This window comes from Harpia harpyja, chromosome 7, assembly GCF_026419915.1.
Source record: "Harpia harpyja isolate bHarHar1 chromosome 7, bHarHar1 primary haplotype, whole genome shotgun sequence".
NCBI lineage: Eukaryota > Metazoa > Chordata > Aves > Accipitriformes > Accipitridae > Harpia > Harpia harpyja.
Genome location: NC_068946.1, coordinates 49,145,128 through 49,171,208, shown reverse-complemented (window position 1 = coordinate 49,171,208; position 26,081 = coordinate 49,145,128). Strand labels below are relative to the sequence as shown.

Below are 26,081 nucleotides of genomic sequence, written 5' to 3'. Positions count from 1 at the left end.
CTCCACATAGCATCTTTGCTATTCGTGGGAAACTGATAGAAATTTATGTAGGTATGTCAAGGTGGTCTTGGTACCACCTTAAAGCTGTAACTCAGAATGGAACAAGCGCTTTTTAGTTTTGAGTGGCTTTACATTTCCTTAAGTAACTTAAAGCAATAGTAGTTTGTCTGTAGCAGGGTGCATATATGCAAAATTAAATACGTGTATTTGGAGGAGCTGGTAGATATATCCATCCATCTATATATATATTTGCTAATATGGAAAAATAAATATTTGTTTAAAATGTAGAAAACAAGAAAAAAAGTAACCCATTATTTGAAATTGGAAATACTTGCAGTCATTGTGTAGTTGTCTGTAATTTTTCTGATGCTTTTAGTTATGCTGAAACACTGTGACTATTTCTGGTGCCTCCAGCATGAATAGAGTTTGAACTTAGGAGCATATGTTTAAGCTGACACAAGAATCAGCTTTCTGTACGTGTCTGGTTCTATCCACTTACAGTTAATGAAAATATCTCCTGTCCTAAGGTCCCAAATATGTTACTGGGGAATTGTAGGAGGCACAGTCCTTCCATTTGAAAAATCCTTTCAGTTGCCTGTGAGAAGCTTTTCTGTGATGCTTCGTCTTGGACTGTTTTTTGTTTAATCCTCCATGCCTGTAAGTTACAAAATCATATACAGGGCTGGTGATGGAAGACACCCATACAGTCCATATGGCATTTGTCTATCTGTCAACACAGAAATAAACATTACCACTGGTTTCTATTGCAGTTCAGAAACTTTTTGCTGTAGGTATAAGTTTGATGAGTGAAATTTCCAACATTTCCTGGCTCAGATGGTAGTTAGAACAGTTTCAGAGAAATGTCAGGTCTGCCATTGTGTGATAACAGAATTCAGACTTGTGTGGGAGCAGTGATATGCCAATGCTGAGGTCTTTAAAATCCTACCCTACTTATCTGAGGCTCAAGGCACATATGGTATTTAAGGATACCTTGAAAATTTCCAGTGGGTTCAATGGTCAGTGGTTCAACTAAGTAAATGTTGTGCTCAGTCTTTCAGTTTTGTGTAATTTTCAAGTGGTGGTATGGTGTAGCAGACAGAGCACCTGATTAGATTGTCCACTCAAAGGAATGATCCTTCTCCACTCGTGTAAATAGAGCTTGAGACCTGTTTCATTCCAGCACGGCCTTGCAATAGTTGCCCTCATCGTGCACAAGATACTTTATTTTATGTGCTACTTCTCTTTAGGTAGCTTGCCCTTCAGGCAACAGTTTGAGTATGCTTTAAATATGTTTTTAGGAGGGTTTAGCATGAGTATGTGAAAAGAGCATGGCTTGTGCAGTTTGGATTTGCCACTGGCGAATGTCACGGGGTTGAACTGGCTGCTCAGAGCCTGTGGTGGGGAAAGGGCCATGGTGATGCTGCAGGAGGAGAATTTGCCTTCATATTTCTGGATTGATAAGCACCTGTACTGATGAACAGAAAGAATAAACATAAATTATACATTATATGTGTGTGTTTCGGTTGCTATTGTATAGTATTACTTTATTTTCCAACTGAAATATTAAGGATGGATATTGTGCATTCTGTAGGCTTTGCCCAGCACATTGCTATAAGGCATGTACCGATGTCATATCCTAAGCAGAACTGAAAATGCGGAGAAAACCCCTGGGGTTTAGAGGCCCAGCATTTCCCATCTGTCAGTTCTCTTTTAAGTTTATCACATATCTGTTTTCACTTCTTTCTTTGCTTTTTTAAATCCATTTTCAATATCTGTGTTCTTTGGAGAAGCTTGTGTCTGTCTCCTGGCTACCTACCCACTTGAAGCAATGGCCTAGTAGCATGCTGCAGGTCTCTGCAGTAGGCACACTGAGAACAGCGGGCTTGGACACAGCCCTGGGAAAGATGGGCCACTTGGTCCTGGGGATCACCATGGCTCGTGGAGGAGAGCAGAGGGTCTCGAGGCTGTCGCTGTGGCTGGCAGGTCACTGCACAGTCTGGAGATGAGCCTGCAGATCAGGGGGAATGCTGAGGAGAGCAGGCAGCCATGTGTAGAGCTAATGGAAATCCTTGGGGCCAGAGGAGTAAGCAGAGTCTGCAGTTCAGAGAGCCACTAATTTAATTGAAAGCAGGCAGAAGGAAAGACACTCCTGCAAGGATGCAGTGAACAGGAACTGCTGTTTGATTAACTTTTTTTGTTTCTGTTATGTCTTGTAAAGCCACTTTGCTATTTTCCCTGTTTAAAAAAATCTGGTGCTTAATCCAAAATCTGGATTTTTTATTTGCTCGGGGCGGGGGGTTGTGTGTGTTTGTTAACTCTGAAGCCTTTTGGTAGTTTGAGGAATTCACTGTAAGGAGAAAGTCTAACCTGATCCATTGCAGAGCTTTGAATGGAGTGGTGAGGGAAGTGAGATGCAGGTAACCCCAAGCCTGAAGTTCAAAACTACATATGAATAAGCAAACAAATTTATCTGAGAGCTGAGTCAGAGAGAAGCTTTTTGTTTGGTTGGATTGTGGGTTTGGAGAGAGAGGTGGAAGACTAGGACAGAGACACAGAAGTCTGCCACCAAAGCCAGACAGATTGCAGTCCCCAAAGAGACAACCCAAGTCCAGCTGGTGAAAATACTGGCTGGTTCACAGGTGAACCAAGAGCTGAAAAAACTGAGAAACCATATGGGAACCTGTTCCTTCATCTGTGATCAGGTGGTAGGGAGCGGTCAGACAGCTCAAGGAGCTGAAACCCAGGCCACATCTCCAGGGAGGCTATAACTAAAAACAGAAGTCAAGAGACTTAAGCCGGAGACTGCCCAGGAGAGAGGCAGGAAGCTTCACTGTCTCACAGATAGGAGCTGGAAGCAAATACCCACCTGAGAATTTTGATTACACAGAAGTAAGTTAAGCTAAAGTTGGAGAAAGATCTGTTATTGATATTTTTCTCTAAGACTTTAAAAAGAGTCCTGCACCTGCTGCATGGCATGAGGAGAAGGAAAAAGCTGAAATACAAGCCTCAACTTAGTAAAATTCTATAGAAACCTTTGGACACGTCTCTGTAAGACTGTAAGTCAGTATCAAGTTGAAGAAAATCTTGTGGCATGCATTTGAAATAACCACCGAGTACTGTCACCTTAGCTTGAGGGTGATGAAAAGGGAAGGTGATAGCACCTAGCAAAAGGTAGCTGCCAGCTTGTGGAAATTTTGAAGGAAGTAGGTCAAGGGAGAAGGGATTGAAACTGTCATGCACCTTCTAGAGCTGGAACAACTACATGCTACCTGTCCCTTGGAGGGAAAACCGTAAAAAGGGCTGTAGCTGAATAGAGCATGGGCTATAGAGAGTATTTATTCCCTGTGCTAGAAGGGAAATCAAAGATCAAGATATATTGGAAGAGTTTTTTTCCAGGAAAACTTGCTCTGTCACAGAAAGTTTTTAGGTCTGGGTAGATCAAACCCCTTTAACGTATATGCTACAAAGAACTGGAGAAGAGAACGGGTTTTCTCTGCAGTGAGACAGGGCATAAAGGCATGTCCTACACAGTGGAGAGGTTGGTCAGAGAAAATCCTCTTCACGTGTGAAATTACTGTGGCAAACTGTGAACCTCTCTCAGGGAAGGGAATCAATAAACCTAGCTGAAAGGGATCTGAAAGACCTTTTAGGGAAGTGGGAAATACATGGGGAAGGTTCTGCAGAGTTAGGGGGCTGAAAGAACTCTTGTGCCTCTTTGAATTAGTGTATTTGAAGGAAGATTAATTCCTGTATGGTCTTAAAATCTGTTCTTGGGGAGGACCCCGACATAATAGCCTATGGCTTTGGTCCAATTGAAATGACAGAACTGGGAGAGGCACAAAGCGGGCAGGTTTTCTGACCATGTCTCAGCATTGCTGGGGGATGGCACAAAGGAGGTGCCCATTTATGAAGGTGATGGTCTTGAGAAAATTGAGAGAAAAGTCGGGAACTTAACTGCCTAGCAGTGATGCATCAACCCCAGCAGGGTCTGTCTCACCTGGCCTGGTTGAAACTGTGCTCTGGCGCATGCCATGAGTTGCAGCAGTGGGGGCAGGCAGGAGATGGAGGCAGAAGAGCTGTCAGAAACGTTAACATCAAGAAGCTTTAAAAGCAGGTTTCCTACAGCTCAGTGGGTCCTTACAGGCAGGTCCTGGCTTCCAGGCAAGATTTGAGTTGCAGCAAAAATACAGAGGAATCTTCCTTCTGCCACCTTGGACACCTGAGCATCTGTGCCCTATGTGCTGCTCCCTGGGCAGGGAATGATGTTTCCTCCTTTCCAGAGATTCCTCTATCCCTCTTGCCCAGAAACACACACAGAAACAAAGCCAAAATAAATAACTGTATGTTGCAGTTGAATTGATTTCCTGGTATTCTCTCAACAGCACAGGACAAATTACATTTTTTTAAGTGTAGAAATGACTGATTTTGTTTCAGAAGGAATAGCAGCAAGGACCTGTGGATCGTAAATTCAGGTCCTCAGCTCTTGACACTGCTGTCTAATTAATTTCATAAACTGCTCAGCTCTGGCTTAAAACTGTTTAGGTTTCTCATCCTGTTACTCTACTTGGCAGGCTGGTTCAGAGTCTCACTTCTTCCATGATTAAAAACATCCTAATTCCAGCCTAAATGTATTTGTAACCACTATATTCCCATCTTTTTTCATCAGTCATTGGCCTTAGGTTAATGTAGTTTTCTTTCCCATTTTACTTTTTCTCACTGATTCTTTTGTGGAAGTCATACTTGTTTAAGACCTTGGTCTCTTAAGTTTAGCAAGGTAAGTTGTTTAGTCTCATGACACAGACTCTCAATTCCTCTAAACCTCAGAGCTGTCTCTTCACCGAATCCTCTCTGAATGAGTCACTCCTGAACACTGGTGATCGTAATTGCAGATAATATTCCAGATGACATCTTGACAGTGCTTTCCACAGTAGCATTAATATTTTATGTTCCTTAAACTCTTATATTCCATGAACAGATTCTGGTTTCAGAGTGCCTCATTTCTTCTTCTGTTTTATGCTTTGAGAAATTTATCCTCAGGTTAGGACTGGTGGAGGACTGTTTCTCTACTCTAAACTGACATTTAGTCAAGAAACTTAAGAAGCTTCTATCAAACATGGGTTTCATTTGTTTTTCCCCTAAAGAAAATAGCTTTTTAAAAAAAGAAAAATTGAAAGGAACACTTCAGTTCTAAGAAAAGTCAATTTTCTATTCAAATAAGAGATGTAACAAAAAATTTAATGGTACTAAGTGAGATGCTTCACATGAATAGAGACTAAATAGAACACTAAAGAAAGGGGAATATAAATGTTCTTAAATAGTGATTGAAGAATGTAGACTTGGGAATGGTGAACTTTAGAGACTGTTTTTGCAGATTGTAACAGCTTGATAGTTACATAAGATGCACAGAATCCTTGGCAAAACAGGTTTTTTAGCATAGTCCAGCAAGCAGGCAGAATGCACGTGTGGGGGATAGCTATTCTAGATGTAATCGGCAAGTGCTTGATGTTGGAGTGGGTCCATCTAGGATATTAGAATCATGACCAAGAGAAGATAACCTTTCGTGGTTACCAGAAGGGGGAAAAATATAGGTCGATGTGTAGAAATAGCCTTTCATAAAGCTCCTAATTTTTCTGCTTCACTTCCAAAATTTACATGTCCTTTGGAAGCCTTGTTCAGGGAGCAAAACATGGGATTTCAAGTCAAATTTATAGAGGCTCAACTATTCCTGCATTCTTTAAAAGAATTTATACTAAATCCTTCTGGCATGTACTGTCACTGTGGAGAGTATTATGGATCATAATATAACAATCGCTTTTCAGTTAAGGTGTCATTAGTTCATGCTTCAAAGATTCTAATTTATAAGAAACAAGTCTCGATTGTTATCCTGTGCCATGTTTGGTTAAGCAGTCATTCCTAAAAATGGACAACTGGGGTGCTAGTGGAGAAGCAGCAGCTTATAAACTGCAAGAGCACTGGCCATCAGAGCTTTGCAGTAAATTTGACTGCAAGCATATTTCACCTCCTTGTTTGACAGAAACTAGTTTCCTTTCTCCTTTTTCAGATATTCCATGGGTACCTAAAGCTTGTAAGATCCTCTCAATGCTGGTTTTATAGTGACATGACTACACAGACAGTGTGTATGTTATGCCTGGGGTTCAGCTTACAAACTTCTATAATAGCTGCAAACAACAAAACAACAAAAGTCTCAACTGTGTTTAACTGAGCTCTTTGTCATGTTGCAAAGATTATTCTGTTGCATAGAAATCTGAGTGCTGATGGGAGGTGTTTCTAATTGCCACATGAAACTGTGTGCTCGCCAGTCGCTATAAGGCTGTTCGACAAGATGGGCCTCTTGTCCAAAATAGGCTGTCTGAAGATGAAATGACCTGTTGAATTTAAGAATTCTTCATAATTTTTCTGAGCTGGTTTAACTGATTATAGTAATATGCAACTAGACTATGTTTTCATTAATACTATTAGGCCTAAATTGAAAAACTCTGATTTTAGTGATAGTCGAATCTATTCTTTCTCTCATTTTTGCTTGTTTATTAATTTGTAAGAACTCTGTGAAGGACTAGAGTTGGAACTGTGTATGCATATATAAACACAATAATTAAGAATCCTATTACATTGTTAATTTAAAAATGAAATTATGAGCATGTTAAGAAATGAAATCATTCAGTGAGGACTGCACAGGAATTTATGCTATGAACCAAAATGATTTGTTCTTTTGTGTAAAAGGCATCTGATTAAGGTCAGCCTATGAGCAGAAATGGTTCCAATCTGCAACTGAAAAACTGCACCACTGTCTGCACTAGAGATTAGAGTTGGCTTGTTTTTATTCACATTTGGTCAACAGATGGTCCAACTGTTCTGTGGGCATTCTGGCAATGTAGAAGTCTGCACATCAATGACAAAAAAACATCATACGAATAAGTAAAATGTCAGCGTTCATCTGAGTAGAATGAATACCCAGCGTCGGCTTCTCAAAAAGTAGTGTAGCTGGCTGACTTGAAAGGAGAAAACCTAGCAAAACATCATATTATTGCTAAATTAGCCAATACCATTCATTCTTATAAGACTGAAAGAAAAGAAAGACTATGAGGCTTATGTAAAAGATAACATTATTGGCCTTTGGCCAGAGCAGTTAGTTAATATTTGCTGTCTTGATGGATTGTTACCTTAGAAATAAAAAAAAAAAAAAAAAAAAAGATACTCTGTGAATAATTCTTCTGCTCAATTGCATTTGCAAAGAATGGTACACAAAAGTGATGTTTCCCTAAACACAGTAGAAATAAACAACAGCAGGCAGTTTCTGGTCTGATATGCCTAGGAATACTGGCTCTTTTTTCAAGGTCACTGTTTTAATATACTGCGTATCTGGCAATATGGCTTAAGCTACTCCTCTCTCTCTCTCCTGCCTCATGTCACCCACACACCTGTGCCACAGCAGTTTTCCCTTCTCCAGCCCCTGTTCCAGCTGGGCTGTTTTTACAACTATATCAAGGGATTGAGACAGCTTGAAAGGAAAAGAACAGAAGACATGAAAGGGAGGGTGAGAAAAACTGTTGCATCCGCACAGCTGAAGAAGAAGCTGTACAGGGGTGAGAATTTGGGTGAGGAGATGGGGAGTGGGGAGAAGCGTGAGGACCTTTGGCTGGAACTGGCACATAGCATATTTTGTTGTGAAACCCAGCGTCTTTGTTGTTGCTTCTGTGGCTTTTGATCCCCTTCCTCCTCCTACCCATACTCACAGAGCTGAAACCAGCTAGTCCCAGAGCCTTTATTTGTGGTCAGCCTCAGTGACATCGCCTAAGCCCATGGGATTTAATTTCTGATCCACCTTGAATGGGACCAGTGTTTTGTAGGTGGCTTCTGTTATTCCCAGCGGTCCTCCTGTGCGAAGGAGCAGAACTCTCTATTCTGTTCAGCCTCCATTCAGGAGGGTTAGCGTTATTATCAGTTTTAACATGCTTGATGAATGTGTGTAGATCAAAGACAACTTTTGATGGTGTCTATTAACACCTTCTAAAATGGAAGTGCAAACCTTCCTTCTTTCACTGATGGAACTGAAGTTGATTATGTTTTCATGAGATGGTAGTACCAGATTGTAGCCTACACTTGCTTTTTACATCCCTTTGAAAGGGCAGAGAAGGGTGAATGTGTTCAGCAGCTGTGCCTCTATAAACAAATGTACTGGCACACACTGCTGCATCTATAACATAGAGAGTAAATACTAGTAATGTATTTGACAGTCTGTCTAAATTGCACAAACCTGACAATTGGCTAGAAATACAGCAGGTTGGGTTTTTTTAATCTGACTGATTTTGTTCCTAAATGACAGTAATTTTATCATGGTGTTTGGTTACACTGTTGACAAGGTGATGTCTTTTGCACACATTTGTTTTTAATTTTTGTAACTGAGCTCCACTAGGATTTTAACAATACAACTAATTACTGTGCATATTCAAAAGATAAAAGAGTGCCCTTAATGTGTTATTCATAACATGGAGTATGAGAACATTATAAGGCCAGGATTATCTTTAAATATTAATTTCATGGTAGCCATGGATGCATTAAGCTCTTGTAAAGAACAAAAACACTGAATGCAACTCTTAATTTTTTTTCCATACAGTTGACTTTATAAATATTTTCATTTTCTAGAATGGAGGAGACAGTGAGAAATCTGCTACAGAGCCAAGGATCCCCAGGCCAGCATGGAGAAGGAAATGTCAATATCATGAAGGTATATCAGGTATTAGTGACTTACTACCTGTTTTCTTGTGATAGAAAAGTTCTTTAAAACAAAAATTGCACTACTGAGATAAACACGTCTGGCATTGTTTCTTCTATTGTTTACTAGTTATGAGTACTTGTAAGTGGTAGTTGGTAACATCTACATTTTCCCATGTGTTCTCTCACCAGAGTTTAAGGTTTTTCATTTTTATTGTTATTGTGTTATCTGCAGTTGTTGCTCCTCACAGTTAACAGGGGACAGAGAAACTAGTTTTGAAGACTTTAATAAAGTACTTAATATTTTAAGTAATATATTCCAGCATCTCTCGAAAACATAGATGCTTTTGACAACTTGACCTTCAGATTGCGATAGTTAATTTTATCCACTCATATTCTTATTGGGTGTGAGGCTTCCATATCAAGCTCCATAGTTTCTTATTGCTGCTTGTGGCAGGTGTGTTTTATCAGCCTCACTTGGGGTAGAGAGAGTGTGTCGCAGGACAGAATTTAGGAGAGCAAAGATTTTAGAGGTTTTTCAAAGGGAACCAGGTCTGTTTATGCTGTTTATAAGAAAAGGAGCATTTTACATTTTCCTAATATACTGCGGTATTCTGGAAGCAGTGAACCTGAGGTGGTGGAAAGCCTTTTTAAGTGTCTGGAAACAAGAATGAGTAAAATCCCAGTTAATCAGATATTCTGCACATGAATTCTTAAAAAAAAACAGTTAATGAAGTCAGTCCTATCCCGTGTCTTTTTAAATAGAATAAGCATTCCTTATAAAGACATAAAATGCTGAAATAATATATTAAAGTCTATACTAGGCAGCGATCCTTCAGCTAAAACACTTTTCAAAAATTCTAGTCATATTAGTCCATTCTTACAACTGATGGATCAAAAATACAGCAATATAGCTAAACAAAAATGTATATTAAAGAGTATTTATCACTGTAATTAAATTTTCATTTTAAGCTTGGATTGAAGGGAAAAGAATCTTTTAGATTAACCTTCCAAAATAATCAATTTTTCTTGTTAAATTGATAGCCTGTAAAATTTAATTTCAGGACAAATTAAACGTTTTGTTGAAGTTATAATAGAACATTGTGCTTTTAGAAACTGGTGATAAAAGCATCCATATTTTACTCACTACCCTTTTGGGATGCAAAAGTGAAACTCAGTTCCCTCCTCTTGGTTCAGAGCTTAAATCTATACTTCCTGCTCACTCCTGCCACCTAACAGTGGGTGTTCTGAAGTGGGCTTGGTGTCAGTCTCTCCTTCGGGTGGATTACTTGTCTGTTTATAACAGAAAGCTGGAATGATTTTATTATCTGCTTTTCTGTATGCTGTATTACCGTGGAAACCACAGTAAGGTGGTACCACAATTAGGTTTTAGCTTCTTTGGGTTTTGTTTTGCACTCTCAACAAGAAAAGCAAAAAAGTACTTCAGTTTCTTTCCATCAAACTGAGGGTTTGGGTGTTCTTTATTTTTCTTTCGGGCACTATACTGGTCTTTTGAAATCTGAAATTTTGTGTGCTGCTTTCCTAAAGGGGAGATAAACTAGTCATTCCAATTTTGGTGCTTGTATATTTCTGTGTAGTTCTTCCTCCATCTTTTATTTGTTTCTTAGTTTTTGGAAAAAGAGAATTTGGTTATGGTTTTATTTTTTTCTCCTTTGGGGCCATACTGACATAGGTATTTTGTTGTCTCCTGCCAGCCAGGAGAATGGGTACCGTGGTGTGTTTTGTGTAAAATCTCTTGGGTTTATTTTCTGACCAACAAAAGAACAAGGCAGTTCTGCCCATTTAATGGTAACAAGAATGATTCTTTGTTTTCCTTCAGCTCTAGCAAACAGCCTACTCCACCTAGCAAACTGCTGTCTAAACCCCTTTTTTTCCCTTCTTTCTGGACATGGGGTTTTGTTTGAATCTGCTAGGTGGTAGTCAGGGCAGATTCCCCAGACCTGAGCCTAGCTCTCTTACAAAGTGAAGCTATCTCTGTCCCAGGACCTTAAAGCACCCATATACCTGTTACTCTAGGATTATTTTAAATCTTGTACTCCACATTGGATAGCAGCTTCCTTCTCTTCCTGTTCTCTTCTTGTTCTTGGGAACGTTTTCACTCATGATAGCAAAGTTAGCTTGTTTTTTAGCAATTTTCATTTCTTCCGTATAGCCACTGTGCAATTTTCTTTGCTTATGAATTACTTTTCCTAATTCATGACTCAGAAGCAACGATTTTTCCTTTCCTGGAGGAACAGCTAGGCTACTGCATTATATACCAGTCTGTGATTCGTAAAACAGGTCAAAAATACGGAACATTTCCATGAACATTGTGTTTTTTCTGAGTATCTCTGGCTCATTCATCCTCACATCCCTTTTGTTCACTTTTGTGACAAACTTCTGAACAAATAGTTTGTTTTCTGGGAATTTCAAGGAACAGCTCTATTCACATGCAAAACAGCGCATTCCTGCCCTCATATGGCTACCTGCTATGTAGGTCAGAGATGCATTCACTTGATGTGTATTTGTTATTCAGTCACATGGTAAAAACTATGCCGTGTGATTTAGGCAACAACCACATGTAATAATAAAAGCTAATACCTGAAAGGCTCTTCAAAACAAATAGTTGGCAAAGAAGCTGTGATCTGAAATGTTTACAAGGTATTTTAACATTGAAAAACATATTAATAAGGCATTATATGCATCATTAATATGTTATTGAAACCAACTGTGTGGAAATCATGGACAAACATATCATCTAAATATATGATGAATTTTATTGCAAATACTGTGTCCAGGTATGGCAAGAGGCATCAATATTGCAATAGAAGCATTTCATTTGTATCTTTCCAAATGCATTCAGACAGTTTTTTGATATATTTATAAGGGTAGTTCACAAATGGGAATAGAAATTGAATGTACTACCTAGGTAATGTTTCTTAAAAACACTGATGTATTCAGGTTTTGGGGAACATGATAACCATATTATCATCCTGTATTTGTAAATGAAGTATAGATGTGAGCTAACATGTGACGAAAAGATTTTTATGATCTGAATTCCAGGTGATATATATATCTCTTCATATACATACACAGAACTTATTGAATGTATAAATACTAACATTGTTTTGAAAGCCATCCTCTACAATCAGTTACCTTGTAGAACATACTCTGAATCATTCCTGTTCTCTGTGATTACTATGATATGATCAGAACGATATGATCAGTACTCGGTGCAATAGAGTATCAGATTTTACTGCAGTTTCAGAACTATGTATTTCATAACAAAGGAGGACATGACCTAGGCAATCTCCAGTGTGAGTTATCAACATATGTCCCATATTCTCTGACACGATGGTAAGGTAGTTTTAGTGTGTGAAGCCTGTTCAAATTAATATCTGAATAGTCATAAAAGATACCTCTGTGCAATAAACGCGTTTGATCTATTGACCATTGTCTACATATTTGTTTTTTACAAATCTAATTATTGTTCTGGGGTGTATGAAATGGAGTTCTTATTATAATATCAATATGCCTGACTTCAGAATAAATAATCTTGCTAATGAACATTAAATGTTGCATAGTGATCATGTTAGAAGAATAATAATAAGATGGAGCCCAGAGTTTGCAGTATTATTGCAATATTATGTTAGGTCTTGCTGGAATTCTTACTTGAAGCAAAATATTCTAACCCCTTCCATAGAGCTAGCTGCCCTATGGGAATTTAATTTGGACTTACAGATGGATGATGTGATTTCTTTAGGGTAAATAAATTTAGAAGCAGGATTGTAAATAAAATTCTACTCTGTTATCATTTTACATAATACTAACCAAGGGAAGATTTATAATGAATGCTCACGTAAATGTAGACAAGAATATGTGTGATTTGAATTGCCGTGAACCATCATATTTCTTGCTTAAAAGTTTACTTGACTAAAAGGCTGTAGTATGTAAGAGCTTTATAATGTTTCCAAGAGGCATTGTCCACCTAAAAGTAAGACCATGAAAGGCCAAACCAATACTTCATATATTAATACTATCTGCATTCAAGAGACAAGTACTTTATCTAAGCGGGAGAGTGATCCCCAGAAATAATTGTGTTCAGTACTTGAACCCAAGACATTAAAAGAAGCACCCTGCAGACTTTCCTTCCTAAGTTTGTCGTTGTGATTTGCATACCAAAAACTAGAGTTTCTTTCCTGTTCGATCACAATACTGGATATCTAGGTAGACTCTTACCGGATTACAGATCACTCAAAGACTTTCAAGGGTTTTTTTAACTCCTTTTGGCTTTATGTCAGTGTACAGTGATCGAAATAGATGAGAGTTTGTTGCAAGTTCACAATTTGTTATAATTCTGGAATTGTCGATATGTCCACTAAAGCTCAGGACAGACAAGGTGCGGTCACATCGGAGAGGAAGGACAATCTGCTGTTTAAAGCACTGTTTAGGAGACTAGATTTTGATTCTTTCATTTGCTACAAATTTATCCATTTCCTTGGACAAGATCACTTTATCTGTCCATCTTTAACCTTTTTCTGTAAAAAGAGGATAACAACATATCATTTAATCTCAAGTATATTTAGGAGGTCATCATATATATGAGCTGCTGCTTCTGTGGTAACAGAACTGTTAGAAGTACTGAGCCAGATAATGAAGAGATTTTAAAAAAAAAAAAAAAGGCTTTTCATATTTCCTTGTAAACTTGGAAAAAGGCTTACTTCCCCTAAGGAGTTTGTTTAACATACAAATACTTTTAATAGAAAAGGAATCAATTTCAAAGTGGAGCTTGAATGGTCTTCAAGTAGGGCTATCCTGTCCTGTATTAAAAAATATGGAAGTGAGCTTTTGCTGTTGGGAATTTGGGGATTTTGATACATGAATTTGTATGAAAAACTTAGGGAAGTAAAACCTCGTGACTGCAAGGTTTGTAACCTTTTCAGAACCCCACTGTGCTGCTTTGAGATTTGCACTCCAAATACTGCTGTGGGGACCAGGCATGTTCCTCTGATCAGCAGGAACTGAAGTCCTGGGTTGTAGACAGCCTGAAGCCCATCCCATCTAACGTCATGGGCCCAGTCATCCCTCAACTTCAGTGCCAGTGCAGAGTGTCTCTGACTGCGCTTATTCACCAGCTGACATGCTCTAGACTACTTTTTAGCAGAAGGGATCTTCATTGTGGTGGACAGTGCAGGACTTCAGAGATTGACTATACAAATTCAAGAGGAGAAGGATACAAGTAACGGGGTAGGGGGTTTGTCAAGGAGAACGATCCCTGTGCCGAGGTCAGTGCTGTTGAGTCTACACCAGGAGAAGTCTGGCTCACAGACTCAATGGGGATTACAGGTAGCCTTAATAGTGGAGCACATTTTCAAGTTTCTTTGGCCCTGGGTGCAATGGAGAAGAGCAGCTTGATTCCCCCCGTTTCTTTCTGTAAGTGGTATGTGTCCTGTCTCATTTTTGCTCCGCTGCTCTTTTTGGCACCCATGTGACTACACTGACATCAGAGTGGTAGCAGACAGTTTGAGTAATTGCATCCTAAGCATTTGGGAGGGCTCTCCTCGCCGAGTAAGAGCTGTGACTGTGGTTCAGCGCTGGTTTTTTTCTCACTCTGGAGGGATGACAAGATTTTGAGAAGTAATGACTTCAGAAGAGAATTCTCAGGCTTTGGAGTGCACCGTGAGAAGAATGGCACACAGCTCCATGGGGGACACCTGTCCCATTTGTATGGCATCACCACCAGTGCAATCATTAACTCACACTGCAGCTTCACGGGAGGAGTGGCTTTGAACGTAAGAAAGTTCAGTTCCATTTCCTGCCCGCTTGCTGGATACAAATATGTGTATATATGTCTGCCTTATCCACAGGTAAGAAAGAAGATTTATCTGTGAAGACTCAATACTGATAACTTCAATATAAAGGTAAAATAACTCCAGCTCTCAGTCATGAAATCTGGAGCGTTTTGCCAATTGCTTTCCAAAGCAGGTGTCAGAGAGGTGTGACTACATAAGTGATACAGGCACATTTCAGGTGGCATTGTTGGTCAGATCAACCCAGTTTTTTGTCTGCGTGCTTTGTGAGACTCAAATGTGGAACAGTTGTTGTGACTGTCACTTCTAATTTGCACAGCCATTGGTGTCAACAGCTCTTTCATGCAAGAAAAACTGTATGTATTGGCAATATATTTTTATCTTAACACAATATTATACAAGCTTAATGTTCAGGCCATTGATATGTAACATTTTATAGGTGGGGCATGGCCATGAATTGAAAAAAAGGCACTAGTTGAATTCCCTAGCTGAAATCTACATAGGATTTTTAATGCTAACTTCTATTGCAGAAAGAGGAAGTATATCCTTAAAATTAAACTTATCTCTCTGGACTAGAAGTGCCCACAGGAGACTGCATCGACCAGGCCTCCTAAGCTACTAAGGAGAATATTACTAGGCAAAGCTTAGCAGTTTTGTGTCTCCCAGAGAAGGACAGAAGTGAAGGCACCCGCACCCTTGGGAGCTCCACTGGAAATCCTGGGCTGTCGAGGACACAAGCATTTGCTGTTGGACTGCTTTTCCATACAGAGAAATCCAAGGCTAGCTCGGTAGCGACTAATTCCTTATGGCTTTTCTTCTCATAGATTTCCACCACTGTGCAAAGATGCTGATAAATATTTGTTCCCATATTTACCTAAACTGAGGTTGGATTCTTGCTCCCAAAGGAGGGTGATGGTGCTCCTCAGACACCGTTCAGAATTACAGTTTTGTTGCAAGGAACATATGTGCAAATAGTTTTCCCTTTTTGATTGTTTGTAATACAGTAACAAAGCAATGGAGTTATGTTTAACACAGCGAAGTCTCATAACTGAAATGTGCCATTTGTGTGCCTGTTTCACAGAAAACAAGATGTTCTTTCCTTCCCAGAATCCTCTATATATCTACAGTAACAAGAGGTGTAGATTTACTGATTTGATGGTACTATTATGTATTATATTGATTGTAATTCTACATTTAGATTTTCCTCAACAATACAGTGCTTCTATCTTTTGCTGTATCTTTCTTCTAGTTCTTACTTTTGGTATCCACAAAAAATGAATCCACAAAAATCAGCCCATATACATTGCCTGAAGCCTATACATATGAAACAGGCATAACGGCAATTCTTTGGAAAGCAAAGTGATGATGTGGTTCACAGCCTGACTGACACAGGTCGTCCTAATGCATACAGGGACTTCCCATTTATGCACAGCAGGTTGTCTGCAGCCTTAATCTTGCCCTTAATGGTGGTGTTCCGGTTGCCTTTTTTCTAATTCAGGGGATGTATTTGAGAGAAAAGAGTATGGCTCTAACATGCCTCTGCTTCCTAGTCCTAAGAGACTGGAATAACCTCATGGAGTTTGTAGCAAATACCACTTTTAAGATAATCTGTCTGCTGCTTGGAGAGATGCCGGTATCTTTGTATGTGAAGGCCAACTTGTTGCTCTTTATCGGTGTGTATTCCTCGTGCAGGTCAAACCAGGGCTACCAGCAGCAGGGCTGTGCTGGAACACAGGCTGAGGGCAGCCCACGCTCTGGCTGTGTGAGAAACCAAGCCTGCAGGGCTGCTGTGGCACGCTTGCCATGGGAGCCAGCGCCACTTCCAGCCCCGCTCTGTTTCTCAGTAAAGCACTGAGATCCCCAGGGAGTTTTTGTCATCTTTTAGATCTTTTAGAAGATTTTAATAAGGGGGTCTTACCTATCTGTAGCCTATCCAGATCCCTGTGAGGATCCAGACATCCTTTGTTGACCTGACACAGCATTGCCCATCCTGAGCTGATACTGAAGAGGTTCTGGTTGGCCAAGAGGGTCTGGCAAGAAAATAAGAAGCATTTTTATCTGTTGAATCCTCTGTGTTTTCTGAGTAAGGATAATGAATAAGAAATAATAAATAGAGACCATTTACTGCAATCAGCTGTCTAGTGACAGAAGTGTTTGGACGGAAAAGTTGAAAAAACAGTTTGTATTCCTTGGTATTCCAAGGTTCGGTCTTATATATGGCCAAGTCACTTGCTCTCTCCCTATTTCCACACCTCCGTAAAAAAGATCGTTCACTCTGCATTTTGAGCTGTGATTCATTTATGTTTTCAAACCAGCAGGAAGCAATGCTATTTTTTAAATTTTAAAAAGTTGAAAAAAATCTAAAATTTTGCTTATTTTCTGAGGAAAAAAAGGATATTATGCTGTATTCACAAACATTCTCTTTTTGAAAATTATTTTAACAGAACAATGCACTTAACAGTACACCAGTATATTTATTTTGGAAAGAATGTGCACTGCTGATCATGAAAAGTATTTTTCATTTTTTAAAAGTTGGAAGTTCTGATCTGGTCCAGAATGATTGTTCCTACATTTTATTTTTGTGTGAAGATGCATTCTGAGCTTCTTTCAGAAGTTTTCCTGACAAGATTGTGAGACAAGCCAACTATTCCCTGGCATTTGCAAAAAATTGCCTGGTTATGTAATAATATACTAATTTTTTTGTCCTAATCCCACAGGTAATTTCTTAGGTCAACTTCTGCAATTGTGCTTATGGTGAGAATTAGTCAGTTAATATATTGCTGTCATTCCAAAATACTAGTTAATACTCATCTTCAGGTATGTCCTTTAGAGCCTTTTTGTGGTATTGCCTAAAGAAACCATCTATGGAAAACTGGATCAACAAGTATAAGTACTTAGGAGACATTCTGGTGGCAAAAAAAAAATTGCACTCAAAGTTTTTCATTTCATTAAAAAGAGTAATTTGGCCTTCATCCAAGTAGTGAAAGACATTATTTAATAAAAAAAAAGTGAAGGGCTGCAAAGGCAAGGAAAATTGGCTTATTTCTAGCAATTTAAATCCAGAGTAATTCTATTGCCTTAATTGCTATTACATAAAATTTACTGAATTTAATTTTCAGAGTAGTTTGGCTTGTTTGTACTTCAGTCAAAGGTAGATATTTTAATACTGTCACTTTAGTCAACTGTAGTTACTTTAATACTTACAAACTCCTTCAGGAAAGTTTAAATGCTGCATATAGGTTTCCTGGGAGGAAAGATGATTACTTTGAGTATGGTACTATAATGAACCAATTTATAAGAGAATATCTGCATGAAAAATCACACTGCATATTCTTCTCATAATATCATATATACAGATGTGAAGAAGGAACAGCTTAGCTTCTAGAACAGGTTGTTTTTTTTTTTTTTCTGCTGATAACTTTGCTATTCAGTGTAGCTGAAGTCTTCCATTTTGAAAAGGAACAACAAACACGATGAGCTACTGCCACACAGCCCTGCCACCACTGTGCCTGAAACCTAGCTTGGAAGAGTCACCTCCAGAATGGTCAGTCTTTGATTTCGCTTCTGACAGATGAAGTGTCAGAGGCGAGGGTGCTGTTGATAATGTGAATATCCATTCACTAAAGACAGGATGGTGTCAACAGCAATATTTGGTCACAAGGTTACTGTAGTTCACTTTGACACCCAGGACTGACATTCAGCTGGGGACCTGAAGACAAGAAACTTCATCTACTCTTAGTGATGTGATAACATACACTAAATAGTCCTTTTTGATCTGAACTTTTTCGGAAGTAATAGATGTTTCTGATGCATGGAACAGCCAACAAAAGCATCATTAGGAGATTTATTAATGCTACAGCAGAACTGTTCAATAGGGGTGATAGCTTGTACTCGTGGGGAGTGTTTTGAGTGAAGAGTAATATGTAGTACATGTAGATTGGTATGTGAGTGGTAGGAGGCTCATACCAGAAACATAAAGAAAGTACTTTGTTCTCTTATCCATCACATGTATTTAATTTAGGGAATGTTACTGCTCACTCTGTTCATTTTGTAAGTGAAATCCAGAGATGAAAAAGAAGAATTTTATATGTTTTTCCTGACAACGCTAATGTTAAACTGTGAACAATTTGGGATGCTTCTGTAAAATTTTGTGATATATGTGCATTCCTTTCTTTTCCTTCAATTTTGGTCAGCTTGTTCTGAACAAAAGCTGTTAGATAAACAAAAATATATTATTACGACACTTGCTGATGTGCTATCTAAAGCAAAGCTATATTTTTCTCTGTCTTTCCACTGGGAGAAAATAAAGCAAGAGAAAACAGCTGAATACATGGGTAGAAGTAAGCAAGGTAAAACCAGAAGTCATATTTGTAGCCTTATACTCAGACATCATTTAGATTGCACTGTCTATTTGCATGTAATTTTTTCTTTCTAACTTGTTTGTTCAGTTACGGGTTTTTCTCAGACCTGGGTCATGGTGTGTAGTGGGATTCCCATTAGCAAATAAAGAAAATTTTTTTTAAAAAGTTGCACATGGAACAGACATATTCAGATCACGGTGATATCAGTGACTGCTGCTGTACCAAGCATCTTGCAGGAAACCATGAATTCATCAGTCTTACTTCACATTGCTCTGACTTAACATATAAGTGTCTTTTATACATCTCAGGTTTCACCAAATGAAATAGGTTATAAAGCATATAAGAAGATACTGCAAAATATCAAAGGGCGTATTTAAGAGGGATTGAGTCAAAGTAAACAAGTGTTAATTAAGGAAAAAAGGTCATGGTGGGGGGAGAAAGGGGAGCAAGGTGCCACTGGAAAAAAGTTTTAACCTTGTTGGAATTTTAAGTCAGTAATCCTTGGAGCAATTGCTGCCTTTTTTCAGCTTGTGCAGTCAGACTGAGCTACTTGTGCATAGCTTGGGGCTGGTTTTTTCATGAAAGTACAAAGAAACCCTCATCTACGGTTTTTATCTACATCAACAGTCTGAAAATTCTCGTTTCTTATCGCTCATTTGGAGTGAAGAATAGTGCTGAACACTAGGAGGTCTGCAGTGGAAATAACACTGAAAGTACATCATGTAAGAATACATCAAGACTATAGAATGGCCTTGCAAGAAAAAAACATTCACAATTTATTATTACATTGTCATGGTTTAACCCCAGCTGGCAACTAAGTGCCACACAGCTGCTCACTCCCCCCGCCCCAGCAGGATTGGGGGAAGAAAATTGAAAGGGTAAAAGTGAGAAAACTCACGGGTTGAAATAAGAACAGTTTAATAATTGAAATAAAATAAAATCTTATAATAAAAATAATAACAACAACAACAAATTGTAATGAAAAGGAAAATAACAGAGAGAAATAAAACCCAAGAAAGACAAGTGATGCAAATGAAAACAATTGCTCACCACCAGCCAATTGATGCCCAGCCAGTCCCCAAGCAGCAGTTCCCTGGCCAACCTTCCCCCAGCTTTATGTGCTGAGCATGACATCCTATGGTCTGGAATATCCCTTGGGTCAGTTGGGGTCAGCTGTCCCAGCTGTGTCCCCTCCCAAATTCTTGTGCCCCCCCAGCCTCCTCGCTGGTGGGGTGGGCTGAGAAGCAGAAAAGGCCTTGGCTCTGTGTAAACACTGCTCAGCAGTAATGAAAACATCCCTGTGTTATCAACACTGTTTCCAGCACAAATCCAAAACACAGCCCCATGCTACTTGCTATGAGGAAAATTAACTCTACCATAGCCAAAACCAGCACATACATAAACAATTCTGTATATGGATTTCCAGTTTGGGTTTGGAGGTTAAGAGTCTGCCTTTATTATAGCAGGAAAGAGTGTTAGAAGTGTAGTCTGGTGTACCTGGATCACCAAATTCAGTCACTGAAATCTAAGATAACTATTTAGTAAATACCTTATTTAGAAAGCTGGAAGCTCCTGATACACCATGCAAGGTGCTAAATGTTTTGAGATGCTGAGTTAGCCACTTAGATTGGGTTCCATATCGATTGGATTCTTGGATGCCTGTTACCATTGCCTCTGTATATGATCTGTTAATAACTACATTGTGAATAATTTTTTTTCTCAAATAAGTGGTTATGAGCAATCATAAGCGCTATTTAATTATATATCCTACATATATTTTATTCTTGGGTGTTGTGGTTTAACCCCAGCCAGCAACTAGGCACCACGCAGCCACTCACTCACTCCCTCTGCCCCCAGTGGGATGGGGGAGAGAATCAGAAGGAAAAAGGTAAAACTCATGGATTGAGATAAGAACAGTTTAATAGAACAGAAATGAAGAAACTAATAATGATAATAATAACAATACTAAAATGACAATACTAATAAAAGGATTGGAATATACAAACAAGTAATGCACAATGCAGTTGCTCACCACCCGCCGACCAATGCCCAGTTAGTTCCCGAGCAGCTATCCCTCCCAGCCCCACTCCCCCCAGTTTATATACTGGACATGACGTCACATGGTCTGGAATACCCCTTTGGGCAGTTTGGGTCAGCTGTCCTGGCTGTGTCCCCTCCCTACTTCTTGTGCCCCCCCAGCCTTCTTGCTGGCTGGGCATGAGAAGCTGAAAAAGCCTTGCCTTAGCCTAAACACTGCTTAGCAACAACTGAAAACATCAGTGTGTTATCAACATTCTTCTCATACTGAATGCAAGACATAACACTATACGAGCTACTAGAAAGAAAATCAACTCTATCCCAGCCGAAGCCAGGACACTGGGTTAAAGTGTGGTTTTGGAAAATTGCAGGCATGACTCTCAGAAGAATTGGGATTTGTAACCATTATAAAACCATTGTATCTAATAAATTTCAGAAGCTGAAGAATTAAAAGGAATTTAAAAAAAAAAGAGATTCTTTGTTTCTGAGGGATCTTCACCACATTGCATCTGAAACACTTCACTTCTCTGGAAGACTTGTGTTTATCACATGAAAATGATCTTTAGCTTCTATGAGCAAAGATGTCATCTCTAATTATTACTTATCAGTTTCCAGACAAGCCATTCATGTCATCCAATGCTCATTGGGAAAATCAGCATTTCAAAGATCTTGATCTTTATTTCATTCTTGTTTGGTTCAATCAGAATTTTGTCACATGCCCTTGTGAAAGACTGCTGTTTATAATCAGTACCATAGAGTCCAGATGCAGTTATAGTGGGATTAGATTATACTATGTTGTGTTATTATAGCCACTTGTCCAGTGAACTTTGCAATATCTCTGTGATTCAGGAACCTCCCTGGGTAACCTGTTCCAGTGACCATATAAGCACCCTCATGGGAGAAAAAAAAAAAAAAGGTTTTCCTAATATCTAATTGCAATTTCTCATGTTCCAAGCAGTGTCCATTGTATCTGGTCTTTTCATCGTGCCACTTCTCAGAAGAGTCTGGCTCCATCTTCTCTCTTCCCTGCAACAGACACCTTCCTCTGCAGTTGGCTCCCAGCCTCTGCTGGTGCACGGGGTTATTCCTTCCCCAGTGCAGGACTCTGCATTTCCCGTTGCGGAGAGCTGTGGCAGGTGCTGTGCTGCTGCTGGTTCTGTTTGGCCTCCTCCCGTGGAGGCCCGTCTGCTGGTTAACAGTGTTAATGATTTCTGTTTTCTTAAAGGCTACTTCCTTGAGTAGGTAGTTCCCGCACTGTAAAATCTTAAATTAGGAAAAATTGGAATCTGAGTTACTGGGGGAACTATATGATCATTTCATGTCATATATTTGTTGTTACTACCAGAGAAGATCCCTTATTCCAATTAGTGCCTAATCATGGTTTTCACTGTAAAAGAGAAAATCTAGAATAGATTTTTGCTAGCTACCTTTTTTTTTGTGTGTGTCATCTGACATTTACTCTTCTTGGTTTGAAATTTCATAGTCACAAATTGAAACATTTTAAAGTGAGCTCATTTTTTTCTGTTTTTTTTTTTCCTATGTGTGTGTAGTGTAATTCCTAGAAAGCATCTTAAGAAAGAAGAAAGGGCAAAGAACAGACAACTGATGGTACTACCAATAAAACTTTAAAAGTACAGTAATTTCTGAAATAATAATGGTTAAGAAATAGCTGGCTAAGTGTCCCTTTGACCCTTGTCTGTTCCTTGAAAAGGTGATGAGTATTAGAGGAAAGGCATCCCAATGACTAATGCTGTGTCCAGAGGGTCAGCAGCCTTTTGCCTTTCTTGGGATGAAGGAGGAGGTAATTTCTGAAATAGGCAGTTTGGTCTCTTATCTTTTGAAAGCTTCCATATGATTTTTTCTATTACTATAGTTACTCCCTTTGTTTATAAACAGTGAAAAAACTTTCTTGTTCAGTATTCTCGAAGCTGGGTGGAAGGGAAAAGATTGGCTTTATATTCTACATATTTCTTTATATTCTACAAATTCCAGTAAATTATCATTTGGAATTTCAGGTGGATTTCCTGCTCTCTTAATTTATTGTTCTTACTTTTATTTATTAGTGGAAAGAGGAAGTATTATACTGCTTGTTCCTACTTCAGCTAACTGTGAACACCAGCTTTCTGATAAGTCTCAGTCAGGTCACTGCATTGTACAGCTTCATAGATCAATGTCTTCAGTGATTTATATCTTCTCATCGATTCTAGAAAGCTTACCATTTCCAGACTGCAGGGTCTGTTTTCATCTCGTGTTTTCTATTGGCTATAGGGCCTATAGTGTTTGATCAAAGGCTTCATCATCAGTGTACTATTTGTTTGATTTATAGAACAAACTGAATACTTAGAAGTAATGGTCAGGGCAGGATGTCATTTAAGATTTGTAAAATACCATTGGTTTCAGAAAAGCAATGACAGTTTAAACCAGCCTGAGAAGTTTGCACAATGTGGGACTTGATGGTAAGTTTCTCATTAATTTCTGTGGGAACATGTCTACAGTGAGAAGCATAATCCTAGTTTCCATTTAGCAAGATTTGAATATTTAATATTTTTATTGTCTCTTTGTTGACACAGAACATTAGAGATGTAGATGAGCCTTTACTGTAGAATTCTCATCAGGCTGCTGTGTTTGCATCCTCTCATGGTACGGGCATGTGTCTTAAACACTTATTGGTCTGGGGAGACCAAGAGCTTGGTTGTTGCTTTTTTTGCCTTTTTTGGCCTTTTTTTTTTTTTTTAACCTGTCCAGCTTACTTCCAGAGTACCACTTCCATCTCTTGCCTTTTCACAGAAATGAAATTGCATTGATCAGCAGGATAGCACTTACTCTGCCTTTGCTGGACTTCTGACCTGGAGAGTATTTTGCTATTCAGCTTGGAAACCCATCCTGCCTTTAATCCTGCAATATGTGAGGCATACAACAGAGACTGTTTAGAAGATTCAAAACATGGTCTTTATTTGAGGTAACACAAGAAGTATAGGAATCTAGGGGAAAAAAAGGGAATAAGCTGCTCTACGCCATTGTTTCCTGCCTTCAGCATGCTCACTCCAGAGCTTTCTGTAGGATCTGATCAACATCATGCAGGAGATACACATTTCCTCTTGCAAATCTGTCTCTGCCCCTTCCTGCCTCCCCCCAGCAGGCAGCTGCCTTTGATATTAGCAGATTTTTCACTCTTAGGAGGATTCTGTCATTCCAAAAGCCTTTGTCATTCTCCCTCTTACTTGACTTGACTTTAAGCACAAAGGGTTTTTAAGAAGCACCTCTTCTCTTTGCTTTCTTGAGTGTGGATTTTCCACTTCTACCCTTACTGTGTATCACCCAGGTTAAAGTGACGGGGCAGTGCCCCCAGCAAATTGCATGCCTAAGCACAGTTTCTAAAGGTTAGTAATGTCTTCCTCTATTCTGCAGCTTTTCCAGGTAGGGTAGGTGACCTATCAGGGACCTTTTTAGACTATGCCTGAAACACTGAAACTCATTTATTATTACTCAGTAATAAACTAGTTCTGAAAATATGTGAGCTGTACTTAAACACTCAAGCAGGGGTAACAGTAGTAGGTATCTTGAGGTATTCTGCAAAGTTCCTCAAATTTTGTAATTAGAAGATGAATGCGTTACTTCTTTAGGTGACTGGGATTTACTCTGAGAGAAGTTGCATTACTCCCCTTTCTGTGATGAAATGTTATAACCTGTGCTTTCTTCTACCTGTCCTTTGAAATTGCTGCTGTCTAGTTTGAGCAAGAAAGGTGTCCCTGGGTCCATGTTTATATTTTCTTCCATTGTTAGCCACATCTAATTGATGTCACATTATCTCCTAAAAATGATTGTTTGTGTTTGAATTACATCAGAGATACCTTTGTCAATTTTTTTTTCCTGAGTTCATCGAAGTGTTTTATGTCAATGCATTCATCAGAGCAACTTGAAGGGAAGATGATTTAATGGCTCTTATCATTGCACCACTGACTAGCAAGCAAGAAAAAAACCCCACGACTACTCTATTTATGGTTCCTTTCTGATCAGGATAGTACTAATGCTGGAAACCTGATGGAATGGCTCTTTGACATCTGTGTTTTGAGGCTCAGAATGAGATCTGTGCCTCATGGTTTGTGTAAGAGTATTCAGTGATTAAGCCCATAGCTTATAAAATTAATTCTTGATTAAAGTTTTAACATAGTAATAGTCAATTTCTAAGCTAGTTAATATTTAGAAAGGACATTGTTAGAAATGTGATTCACAGTGCTGATTTTTAATTCAGTTGTGTTTATGGGTTTTAATTAAGATAATGTCTTCCTGTTAACTCTCAAAGAGTTATATTTGCACAGTTACTCAAGCTGGATCAGTTCTTAATGAAAATACATATTTTTATGCTTAGACAGAGTTTGTGTTCTGTAGTAGTTACGGGAAATACATCTCACTTATAGACTAACCTAAAGATCATGAAAGTTATGTCCCTTTGTATATAAGAATTATCAAAAAGGCACACAAAGAAAACTAAATGCTCATTAAAGGACTTCTCTAGATTTGTGTTGACACCCATTATTTAATGTTGATTTACCTCACATTTTCCATTCTTAATCTTCTAATTAGTTGTCACACTGCATCTACTTATATAGTTGAAGAACATGGTTTACAAGGTAGATACTGTCCACTTTATGTTGCACTCAGATGGTAATTCACTCCATACATCTGTGTAGTTCTCTTTTTTCCCCTTATGCTTCCCTTGTCATTTTGGGCAATATTTTACATTGCTTGCTTGTAGTCTCGATGTTTTGCTTGCTCTGTCTCATTCTTTGTCTCAACACAGAGCTTGGACACATAATTAATGGAGTTAGTAGATTCACTGTTCAATCCTATGATTTTTATAGACCTCTTCTAAAACTCAGCAGCCATCGTCCACTCAGCAGCAGCAGCTAATAATAACCCAATCTGACTGACTTGTAATAGACTGGGGCACTTCTGAAAATTTTGCTGTCAGTTTGATTCTCTCCAGTTATATATTAGTGTGGATCTTAAATCAGTATTCATGTGGTAGCTTGGTTCTCAGCCCATTATTTAGTAATTCAAATATTAGCTCTAGATGAAGAAAGGTGAAATACATTAGGCATGAACATATGTTAGCTTTTCCTCAATAAACTGCTTTATA

General features: G+C 38.8%; 1 protein-coding gene across 7 annotated transcripts in view; it reads left to right on the top strand.

The window, feature by feature from the left end:
• The window catches only part of NCKAP5 (NCK associated protein 5), a 375,601-nt gene that overhangs the window by 220,931 nt on the left and 128,589 nt on the right, over positions 1 to 26,081 (top strand). For 6 of the 7 annotated variants that reach the window (XM_052791617.1, XM_052791615.1, XM_052791612.1 and 3 more), the window contains one exon: positions 8,665 to 8,755. In XM_052791617.1, the coding sequence (XP_052647577.1) occupies positions 8,665 to 8,755 (91 nt within the window). The remainder of the gene's footprint in view (positions 1 to 8,664; positions 8,756 to 26,081) is intronic. The other variant, XM_052791611.1, reaches the window with a different exon arrangement.